This window comes from Perissodus microlepis, chromosome 6 (genome assembly GCF_051167445.1).
Source record: "Perissodus microlepis isolate ML-2025 ecotype Zambia chromosome 6, ASM5116744v1, whole genome shotgun sequence".
Classification (NCBI taxonomy): Eukaryota; Metazoa; Chordata; class Actinopteri; order Cichliformes; family Cichlidae; genus Perissodus; species Perissodus microlepis.
The window spans coordinates 4,524,884-4,536,978 of NC_140466.1; the positions used below are offsets into that span (position 1 = coordinate 4,524,884).

At 41.2% G+C, this 12,095-nt stretch overlaps 1 protein-coding gene across 1 annotated transcript; it reads left to right on the forward strand.

Moving 5' to 3' along the window:
- Window positions 1-756: 756 nt before the first annotated feature.
- LOC146384865 (E3 ubiquitin/ISG15 ligase TRIM25-like) lies at window positions 757-11,401 on the forward strand. Its single transcript, XM_084930286.1, has 9 exons — window positions 757-1,404; window positions 5,310-5,405; window positions 5,519-5,752; window positions 5,914-6,082; window positions 6,771-6,836; window positions 8,637-8,726; window positions 9,266-9,406; window positions 9,721-9,780; window positions 9,881-11,401. Exons 1-9 carry the CDS (start codon window positions 808-810, stop codon window positions 10,420-10,422), a joined length of 1,995 nt encoding a protein of 664 aa, XP_084786412.1. The 5' UTR covers window positions 757-807; the 3' UTR covers window positions 10,423-11,401.
- The last annotated feature ends 694 nt before the right edge of the window (window positions 11,402-12,095 follow it).

The following is a 12,095-nucleotide window of genomic DNA, read 5'->3' on the forward strand; positions in this document are numbered from 1 at the left end:
ACTTGATTCAGGTGTGTTGACCCAGGGTGTTAACTAAAACCTGCAGGAAACAGGCTCTGGAGGCCTCGAGTTCCCCACCCCTGCATGCATTCATAGCCTGTTCCTTGTATTTAAAAAAAGGTAGTGTTTATATATTAAATTAAATAATGTCATTTTCAATCAAATGTTAAAAATGATTAAACATAAAGATCTTTCATTTCCTTTCCTAATGTTTAATTTCTTTGACAGCGCCCTAAAACAGGATATCAAATAAATTTATATATCTGTCTATTCATCTATTCATTGTTCAGGTTGAATCTGTGTTTATGAAAAAATAAATATTCAGGCAGAAGTTGTGGTGACTTTGTCATAAATCCTGTTACATTAGCAACTTTTCAGTCGGGATTTATGACTGTTATCTGTCTGACTAGGCCTGACAAGCTTAAATGGGACTAAAAGGAAGATTTACATATGACAGAGAGAGCGAGAGATATAAGCCTACAAGTTTATAAGCCAACAACTTTAAGTTAACTAACTTGCATAACTCGGGGTTTGGCCAGTTATTATCCACAGAGGTTTCGCTTGTGCCTCGCAGGCTCACTCACATCAGTCCTGTAATGTTCAGTTCTTAATCTTATAAAGAACATTTTTTTAAACTGCTTCGTGAGCCACCATTTGCTTTATTGCCAATCTGTAAACATAATAATGACACACCTCCACTTCCATAATAATTCCGTATTATACACGCCCCCCATTGCCACTACGGTAAACCCCAAGGCACAATAAGCACGGATTGCACACATTGTAAACGATACAACAAGTCCCATCATGGCCGAAGTGGACGAGTCTCAGTTTTCTATCATGAGTCTGGAGGATGAGCTGACCTGCAGCATCTGTCTGAGCACCTTTGACTGTCCGGTCACCATCCCCTGCGGACACAACTTCTGCCAGGACTGCCTGCTCGCCACATGGAAGGAGTCGTACAGCTGCCCTCAGTGTCGGACCCTGTTCGCCACCAAACCCGAGCTGAAGAAAAACACGGTCCTCACCGCCGTCGTGGAGACCTTTAAAGTGAGATCGAGCAAGAACGAACCCAACCTGACTGCAGAGGAAAGCCAAGTGAAGAAAAAGGAGATCATCCGCTGTGATACCTGCATGGAAGCAGAGGCGTCGAAGACCTGCCTCACCTGCATGGCGTCTTACTGTGAGGAGCACCTGCGCCCTCACCGGGAAAACCCCATTTTCCGTCCCCACCAGCTGAGCGAGCCTGTCGGGGACCTGTTGGAGCGCATCTGCTCCGACCACCACAAGCTGAAGGAGTTCTTCTGCAGCCAGCATGACCGTCTGATCTGCAGCTTTTGCCTTCAACAGGTCCACAAAGGATGCTCCTTCATAAGTCCGGAGGAGCAGAGGAACCTGAAAGAGGTGTGTTTGTTAGTATTCACCTGGCAGTTCCTTATATTCAGGATAATATTAGAGTTTTATGTACAGTTTGTGGTCACAATGAATGAAAATCAGAACTTAATGGTTAATTCTAAAATGTGTCCAAATGCTAGCAGCCAGTAAATTTAGGTTAGACTTGTACTTCATATTAAAGGAGGGGCCTGTCTTTAGCTTTCCCCTTCTCAGGTCATAATCAATGGCTCCTCTAATCAACATTCCAATGCCATAAATTACCTTGTACGATGTTTTATTATCCTTCCTGATATAAGCTGCCTGATATGAGGTCAAAGCGTACAATAGACATACCGGTCCACCGTTTACATTTTATTAGCTCTCCAAAGAGTGAAATGCTCACACTTTACAATGATACTGGTTTACACATTTATGATGGGAAACGGTTATTATTATTATTATTATTATTATTATTTATGGTCAAAATATGACAATCTTGCATATGAAGCTGGGGCTAGAAAATGAGCAATCAACCTTAGGAGCATTATTTTAAGACGCATTACTACACAACACAGAGGTTGAAATGAGAAATACAAATAACATTGGACATAATGAGAAAGACGGCTCGTTGACATCATAGGTGCAGTTAAGTTGCTCAGATAAGATCCTGAATAACTTGTCTTTCATACCTTGTAGGGTTTACATTTGTCACAATTGGGGACAAACAGATGAGACATATCAGAGAATGAATCATTTAGTTGTTGCATAATCCCCACGGGTAAGTCAGTTGATCACACCCTACTGCTAAAAGCTGACAACGCGTTCAAAGTGCAAGCACACACCGCTCCTCACACAAGAGCAGTTTTTATACATTAAACAGGTTCAAGCCTGTAGTGGTTGGCTGTGCAACTGTTTTCCAACTAGGACAAGCTTATTATAGTAAATTCTAAATTCATCCTTGCAGCACTGTTTGTCAAGGTCAAGTTTATTTATGTAGCACATTACCAACAGTCCATGCTGCACAAAGTGCTTAACAATGTAAAATGCCACTAAAATAAATAAAATGCATAACAGTGATGCAGGAAAGTATGAAAACAACAACTAAGGCTGTTAAAACCAAAATGTTTAGGTACCATAAAGATTTTGGTTTTACATTTTACATTTGACTTAGGAAGATAAAGGGCTCAGAGCACTGTCAGTGTGTTTATTAATGAAGTTACCAAAAATGACAACTTCTGTTGTTTAAATTAAACATAACAGAAGTTGTTTAACGTCATCAAGGCGGCGTAATAATAGCTGAAGTGAGTCTGTATCTGCTTTTAAAGGCAGATAGATCTGCAAGTCATCTGCAAAACAGTGAAATGAAAGAATGTATCGTGAGAAAATAGACCCCAGTGGAAACATGTACAGTGCAAACAAGGCAGGACCCAAAATACAGCCTTGAGGTACACCATGTGTACATGCATGTACATTTTCTTGTCTTCTACAAAAGTAGTTCACTTATGTAACCAGCTGGTAGTCTCCACTAATAAGACCATAACAATTCGTCAGGGCCAAAAATGTGAGTGTCAGGTTTAAACCTTTCAAGTTTACCTACTACTACTATCGCTAACTCATCAATCATAATTTTTATTTGGCAACAGGAAAATCACAGACATGAGATATGTGCCAGACTCATTTTAGGTTAGACAGCTTCATTTGGTCTCAAGTGAGCCCAACCAGAAAAACATAATTACATATATAAAAATAAGCTGAGATTTTTAGTTTTTCAGTGTAAGGAAGCACAGAATATGATGAACAGTCCACTTCTTCTTTTGACTGCTCCCTTTAGGGGATGCCCAGCAGATAATCTTCCTCCATCTCACCCTATCTCTAGCGTCCTCTTCTGTCACACCAACCTTCTGCATGTCCTCCTTCACTATATCAGTGAATCTTCTCTTCCTCCTGGCCAGCATCTCCATATTTAGCATCCTTTGTCCAATATGTCCACTATCCCTCCTCTGCACATGTCCAAACCATCTCAGCCGTCTCTTTGTTATCTTTTAGCCTTATCTTTCTGACTTTGACTCCAAACCACTTGACCTGAGCTGTTTCTCCGATGCACTCAATATTAATCCCGTCCAGTCACTCCCGATAAAAATCTTTATCTCCAAGTCTGCAGCCTCCAGCTCAGCCTTCTTGCCTTCTTGTCAGTTCAAACCTTCTCTAAACAATACATCATAGCAGGTCTCACTACCTTTCATCATGAATTCTCTCCTGACTCTCCTCTTCAACCACCATTCATGCACTCACTTCTTCACCTCACTTGTGCACTGTCTATTGCATTGGATGGTTGATCCCAGGTATTTAACCTCATCTACCTTCATTATCTCCTTATCTTCATTGTCCTTGCATCTTCAAGCATATCTTGGCATGGCTGCTTGGGTTTATTGTTTTCTTTTAGTGTAGTATTGCAAGCCATGGGTCTTTATCAGTAAGATAGCTGCAAAACTGACCACAATTTAGACTTCTGGCTAAGATTGAGAGTTTAAGCAATGACTCTTATGACATGGGATGGTATAAGCAAAGGGCTCCCTGCTGAGAAAACAGTAAAAAGAACAATTCTTTTACTTCTCAGTAGCTTTTACACTTTGCAAATCCATCCACCAGTCAGAATGGATCCTGTTACAGCAGACACGATAGCCCACTATCTCTGGAATATGGTTCAGTCCTGTCCCCATGTATTAATGTCCGATCAGAGACATGAGATGATGTCACTGCATCGCAGAACTTTATCGCTGCCACACATTAAGCACACAACCTTGCTGGCGAGTAGAAATGTGGTTCTGAAACTGGTGCAAGTAGGAAATAATATAAACATCTCTTTCAATAATTCAGCATCTTTCAGATGAAGTATTACAGTTAAACCACAATAAAATATAATGTTAACCATGGGATAGAAGCAGATAAGAGCAGGAGAGACACAGAATCAGAGCTAAATTGTATTAAATCTCTTGTTTGTGGATCAGCACGGCCCTAGTGGACCCAGGAATTCACTCAAGTGCCGCTCTGAAACATAAAGCTTGTCAGCACAGGTGCATATGTTATCACACTAAATTACAACAGATAAGACTTTCTTGCAAACACTAACTTTACACAATAACAACAATCAGCTTATTCATAGAAATATAGCATGTGAAGCAATGCTATCACACAAACCAGCATTATGGAGGGTCTCAAGTACCAAAATGATTTTTTTAAAATTATATCTTTATTTGGAATGGACATAGCAATATATGAGAACAGAGTCCTTCCAGGTTTTTAGAGTTAAGTCCAGGAGAGCAAATGTTAAACACAGTGATCGACAGGTGCATATTATCCTCTAATGGATTTCAAAATTAATTAATTAAATGTGTCATTAATGAATTAAAATAGGAAATAATTAATTAAATATGTACGTAATTAATTCAATGTTCAATTCATTTCATTTAAAATATTTAATAAATTATTTATTTCCAATATTAATTAGTTAATGAAACAATGAATCACTTAATGATGTATTTAATTAAATTATTTTGGCACTCAACACCCTCCGTACCATAGGTGAACACTGATTGACTGCTGGATCATTTCTATTGGACCCTGTGGGGATCATGCTCCTCCCATGCAGGTAAGGCATGGGCTGACAGGAGAGCTTTTTAACAGATTCTTTGAAGCCTAGTTCAGTCCTCAGGTTGTATTATTGACACTCCTAGTTTAGGGTAATGGATCTTTTTTCCCCTCAGCATCTAAACACACGTCTTTATTCAAGGCATCACTTTCTACAGATGACACTGATCTCATTGTAAATGAAGTTTAACAAGTATGTAAGCATTACTTGCAATCTTCTGCAGGCCCACTGAGCTGTGTCTGTATGAAATTTGTGCGCTGAAGCTGTTTTGTGTCTGTTCTTATAGTCTGACCTCAGAGACAAGTTGGGTTTGCTGAATGAGAAAATGGAGAAGACTGAAACTGTTGTGTTTCAAATAAATACCATGCAGAGCAAGCTGAAGGTAATTTCCATAGATTACTTGTCATATAATTTAATCAGAGACAAATGTGCAAATGCGCTGATAAAACCTTATTATTTTCATATTTTATTGTGTCTGTATTTATTCTGTTCCAGGATGGAGCAAACAAAAGAAAGATGGCACTCGCAGCTGTCTATCAGCAGATGAGGGACATCTTGGCTCAAGATGAACGTGAGGCCCAAAATGAGGTGGACCGTGAGCTGGAGCTTGGTCAGATGAAACTTCGGGATCTCATGAAGAAGCTAGATGAAAACTGTAATAAGATGGGGAAAGCCAGAGAAGATATCAACAGGCTGCTGAGTCAATCCCAGTCCATGGCTTTTCTGCAGGTGAGACAAACATTATCACAGGAATGTGAAGCAGGAAAGAAGAAAAGGGTGGAAAACTTAAACTGAAGAACAAGACAGAGCATTTATGGTACTAGATAAATAATTAGGGATTAAAAATCATGTCACAATAAACAGCGTTCCCTGTCTCTTGTTCCTCACAGGCTTCATTTGAATTGCCCAAAGTTGTAAAGATTGAGCCTAAAGTGCCTCCAATCAATCTGGACTCCAAGAAGATGATAGCGATGCAGAGCTTTGCTGCAGCCCTGAGGGAGACTCTGATGGAGATGCTTAAACAGCCCACTGAGGCCAGATTACTATTATTTAAAGCAGGTCTGTGTGCAGGCACGCATTAGCAGGAGATTTTGTTCAAATTTTGTTGCAGAAATTAACACTTGCACTGGTGCAATTTGGTGAGTTTGTGTCATGTTTAAAATGTTGGCAATCAACGGAAAGATTGAAGACTTTGTGGTAAAGGGTTATGATTTTTTTTCTTCAAGGATGGCCATGCGTTTAGGCTGCGGGGGCAGCAGCCTAAGTCTAGTCCTCCCTCTCCTCAGTCACCTCCTCCAGCTAATCCAGGCGACACAGATATTCCCAGGCCAGCCAAGAGATGTAATCTCCTCAGCATGTCCTGGGTCTGCCCCGGGGCCTCCCTCTGCTGGGACGTGCCCAAAACACCTCACCCAAGAGGCATCCTTGCCAAATACTATGGAGGTGCAAAACATGGTCCATTCAGGACATCCGTATTTTCAAACATGGTGTTCGTTATGGACAAACTGTGATTTGCAAAGAGGTCCAATAACAGAACACCACTCAGGTTCAGGAGGGTGGGCCCATGTAGCTTTTTGGGCTGCACCTGGAGAGGCCCAATGGCCCAGCCAGCAGCCACTCTCTGTCAAGCTCCCTCTCAGGGCTGCCTCCCAGGTGGGGCCCCAGTAACCATACACTGGGCAGGGTAAACTAGTCCCACGAACAAGAAGTAAAGTGCTGTTTAAATGCAACCGTTTACCCTCCACAGGTCAAACTGCAGCTCCTGTCTCAGGACCAGCAAGAACTGAAAGTACCGGAGCTCAGCCAGAGTTGGGTATGTTCTTCTCAGGAAAGAAAGTCATTTAAATGCAGTCACACATGCAACAAATATCTAAAAACATCTGCATAAATATTTGCTTATTTTGAAATAATATTTGTGTATGTACTTATTTATTTATTGCAGATGTGCAAAGCATATTTGTGCAATATACTGAAGGTGCCACAGCCTCTCCTATAAACGTTACTAATATGCATAACTATGTATTTGCATGAAAAATAATATTTTAATAAATAAAAATAGCATGTTACTACTCTAAAGTGCACTATTTGGTACTTTGTATTTTCATTGCAATAACAATGTGTTTTTGTTCCATTTAAAATATCAGAAATTATTCTCCCCAAAAGGGAGGGGTGATGTCAGTGGTTCAATTTGTGTGTCTGTTTGTTAGCAGTCTAGCATCCACAGTTTTCAAGATGGTGATGTTATTGAGATGGTCAATCTCAATAACATCTCAAACTGATTTAATTTAGGTGAAAATCTGGTCAAGATCAAGGTCAGACCATTCAGAGGGAGTTGCGAATTGGAGGAAAAATCTTTATCTTTTTAGCATGTTTAGGCCCAGATTTAAAGACTGTAGCTGTAAAGGTCTGCAGGCCACTTAGAGTCCTGCCTATGTTTGCATAAATGATTCAAATTCAGTAGAAAAAAAAAAACTAACTCTTTCAGTTGTTTAAACTTATTACCCAGGCGGTGGCTGGATACCAGTTTACTGGCTGTAGTTCAGGAGGTAGAACAGCTCTTCTAGTGAAATCTGCATGCAAAATATGCATTAGCATGATACTAAATTGTTGTCTAATTCAGCGGTCCCCAACCCCCGGGCCTCGGACCGGTACCGGTCCGTGAGTCGTTTGGTACCGGGCCGCGAGAGTTGAGGCTCAGGTGTGAAATGTATAGTTTTCAGGGTTTTTATCGGTTTTCAGCGTTATTTTGTTATCGTTTTTATCGTTAACTCGGTTTTCCTGGGTCTTTTCACGTGTGTTATGAATACATTTTCTTTTTTTAGGTACCGGTACTGGTTTTATTTTGTTGTATTTATCCGCGACACCTTAAAGGCCGGTCCATGAAAATATTGTCGGGCATAAACCGGTCCGTGGCGCAAAAAAGGTTGGGGACCGCTGGTCTAATGTATGTGTTTAAACGAATGCAGGAGGCCCATTGGGAAGTATATTTTTTCTACACTTCTACTTATTCTGTAATAATAGTACATTATCATTATAACCCACATAAACACTTTTTGGAGATGTTTGTGTTGGTCTGTATATATTTTGGGCGACTGTGGCTCAGGGGGTTGGGAAGCGTATCTGTAACCGGAAGGTTGCCGGTTCGATCCCCGGCCTCTCTGTCCTGGTCGTTGTGTCCTTGGGCAAGACACTTCACCCTACTGCCTACTGGTGTTGGCCAGAGGGGCCGATGGCGCGATATGGTAGCCTCGCTTCTGTCAGTCTGCCCCAGGGCAGCTGTGGCTACATCCGTAGCTTGCCTCCACCAGTGTGTGAATGTGAGAGTGAATGAATAGTGGCATTGTAAAGCGCTTTGGATGCCTTGAAAAGCGCTATATAAATGCAATCCATTATTATATATTTTACCGTTCAGTAAACTAAATTTTTTTTATTGAAAATCAATTTCCAAAGGATTATTTAATTTATTTTACCAATATTTAATATAACAAATAACCAATTTCATCTGGTCTCCTGTACACACCTGCACGCATTGGAGTCGTGTCCCCCCCCCCCCAATCATGGGCCAAGGTTAAAGAATAAAATGCCTCTAATTTTTTTTTTTATGTTTTTTCAGAAGTGGAGTGCTCTCCTGCTCAGCCCAGACTCCCCGAGTCCAACAGTCCAGGTCCTCAAGCCCAAACAGCCAAAAAGAAAAGAACTCGAAGTAAGGAACATGTGATTTTTATTTTTTTTAATGAACCAATAGATAGCACACAGTCCCTCGACAGTTTGTTTCCAGGACTTCTAATAGAGGATGACACCATATACAGAATCCAAGTCAAACGTTTTGGTGGTGCTCGGTTCTAGAAGCAAGTCTATTTTAAAGCCCTGCACAAAATAAACTGGGAGAGATCCATAATTGTAATTTTAATGTCATCAGGACATGAAGACTGCATAAACCCAAAGAAAGGTTTAAAAAGCTTTTTTCCTCTGCTTGTGCAGCTGTGCGCAAACATCTGTTATGACTCAGTTCACAGTGACGATGTGAAGGATTGTTTCAGTGCCATATCTTTTCCTGTGTCACATCTGTGTCAATTCTTACTGGTAATGAACTCTGTTTTTCCACACACAGTCCTGATGAAGATGTAATAATGAACCTATATAATAAATATGGAGAATGTCAGGTCTTCCCTGCCAGTGTTTAGATCTGATTTATGCATATTCAGTGTTATAAATACTCCACTGGCTTTCTCTACTTTCTAGAAACCAAAACAAAGCCTAATGAGTCCACTGGCATTATGGGAATTAAGAAAAACGCCCGTTCAATGGAAAACCTGCTGGAGTATGGAGTGAAAGAGGAACCCAGAGACTGTTCTCCTGCAGCTGAACCTAATCAGAAACCAGGTAGACAGACATCAGATTTGAGCACTGTATGCTGAGTTGCTAATGTAGTCCCAGCACCACAAAACAGACTTTAGAACAGGTGCCATTCATCTTCTGTTATCTCTGAGCTTGATGACAAACTTGGTCTATGTCTTTATTTCACTTATTACAACTCTGACAGCTGTGTGGAAAGCAAACAAAATCACCAAATCATCACTATCACCATGTAAATACACCCCAACTTGGCACAAGCTACAATTCCAGTTTTACAGTAACCCTGTCCATTTTCCAATATGGCAACACAAATGATTTACTTTTTTGTCTTTTAATTGTAGAAGCTCCAGATATTCCCCCAGACATAAGCACAGCTGAAAAGAGAAGTGAACTTCTGAAATGTAAGTGTAGCAGGCATCATGCCCTCATGCAGCAACAGCAGCCGTGTCTGTTTTTTTTTTTTTTTTTAAATAAAATGGCCTTTCCTTTTATCCCTTTCAGACGCCACAGAACTCACTTTCGATCCAAGGACCGCCCACAAACGCATCGTGCTGACCGAGAACTTCACTAAGGCCTCCGTGTCAGACGAGCACATAAACTACCCCGACTGCCCCGAACGCTTTGCTGTCTGCTCCCAGGTGCTCGCCTCCAAGGGTTTCTCTACTGGACGCCATTACTGGGAAGTGCGACTGACCAACATTAACTTCATTGGCATAGGCTTGGCTTACAGCAGCATCGACCGCAAAGGCCCCACCAGTCGACTGGGCCGCAACGTCCAGTCCTGGTGTGTCGAGTGGTTTGATGTCGGCCTGTCAGTCTGGCATAACAGCAGCGAGACCGTGCTTGCTAATCCAAATCCAAAGCGTGTCGGCGTGCTGTTGGATTGCGAGGCCAGCACCACTACGTTCTATCGCGTGGCAGAGAGGGCGTATCCCTTCCACACTATCAAGTTCCCTTACCCTGCCTTTTTAGAGGCTATCTATCCAGCCTTCTGGATTTTCTCAAATGGCTCCTCCATTACCTTTTGCAAAATGCAACAATGAATACCATACACAGTCAGCTGGTGCGATTGTTGCTATAATTAAAGGTGTCCTGTGGTGTTTCAGTTTTCAGTTTTTTTCAGTTTACTAAGCAACCAAAAGCTATTGTAGCCATATTTATTAGATTTTCCTCCTGAAGTAAAAACAAAAAATAAGTAATTTATTTTAATAATCCAGTTTATCAAAAAAAATAATAAATGGCCTGGATTTGTATAGTGCTTTACTAGTCCCTAAGGACCCCAAAGCGCTTTACACATTCAGTCATCCACACATTCACACACTGGTGATGGCAGCTACATTGTAGCCACAGCCACCCTGGGGCGCACTGACAGAGGCGAGGCTGCCGGACACAGGCGCCACCGGGCCCTCTGACCACCACCAGTAGGCAACGGGTGAAGTGTCTTGCCCAAGGACACAACGACCGAGACTGTCCAAGCCGGGGCTCAAACCGGCAACCTTCCGATTACAAGGCGAACTTTTAATCGGAAGGTTGCCGGAACTCCACAATCAGAACTCCACAATCGCCCACAAAATATTAACTGCTTTGTGCATAATTTATATCCATTGTTACCAGACAGCCTTCTTATTCGCTGTTTATCCAGGTGCAGGTCTTGGCTGCCACATTTGTTGGCTCCATTAACTGTATCAGTGGAAAAACATGAAACCTTACAGGTCACATGCAGAACATGTAGTAATGTGCTAATATTGGTCAAAATCTCCTGCTTCTTAAGCACTGGTCATCGATTCTGCATCAGATTAAGATCTGGTGTTGAATCCAAAATGGTGATTTGATCACTTTGAACCACTTATGACTTTTGGTTTGTGACATGGTGACCCATCATGCACTGGTCATCACCAAATTGCTCCCAGATCTATGAAGTCACCGAGGATGTTTTATCGTATGGTCAGTGCATGTGTAACACTATAAATACTGTGTTGTTGTTTAAATTTGACTTCTTTTCCAATAAAACTCTTTAAAATGCTTATGATTGCTCCTCGCTATATAATAGAAACATGTCAAATAATAAATAAACAAATAGTGTGAATAAAGATTGAAGCAAAGGGGTTTCGAGTTTTGTGTAAATTCATTATTCTTTCTTTTGCATTAGGAAGATGATTTGAGTTTTAGCTTTGTACGGTCTGGTCTTTTGAGGGTCTCTGAGATTTTTTACTTCATGGTGTCTTGTTTTGATATTAGGTTTCTTTCATGGCTTTGTCTCGTCCCCATGTTTTGTCCCTCACTCCCCCCCTCTCTGTGTGTCAGTCATGTCTCTGTCTTCGGTCTGCCTTACCCGTTTCCATTTCCTTTGCGTCTCATCCGTCTCCCCAGTCTGTCACTTGCTTCCATGTGTGTTAGTCCCCTTTCCTAATGTCAAGCTTACGTGTCCTTTTCTGGGTCTCGATGTGCATGTTACTTCCTGTTTTATTTTGAGGGTTAGGCAAAGTTTTGCTTCCCCTGTTCTGTTATTCAGATCCAGCTGTGTCACGTCGTTGTCTCCCTGGCTGTGCGTGCTCCTTGTGTCTTAGTGTTCTCAAGTGTTCACTGCTGTTTCCAGGTCACCATGTTTCTTGATTTCTGTTCTGTCAGAGTTTCAGCTTTAGTGCAAAGGTTTAAAAAAAAATGGTATTAACTTTTTAGGAATTAGACCTGTTTGTATACATTAAAACACATTTTT

Bases quoted from the DNA above. Each gene is read 5' to 3' on its own strand.
- LOC146384865 (XM_084930286.1), top strand. From the start codon at position 808: ATGGCCGAAGTGGACGAGTCTCAGTTTTCTATCATGAGTCTGGAGGAT. The intron at 5,753-5,913 runs GTGAGACAAACA...TGTTCCTCACAG, and splicing joins AGTCCATGGCTTTTCTGCAG to GCTTCATTTGAATTGCCCAA. The intron at 9,407-9,720 runs GTAGACAGACAT...TTTTAATTGTAG, and splicing joins TGAACCTAATCAGAAACCAG to AAGCTCCAGATATTCCCCCA.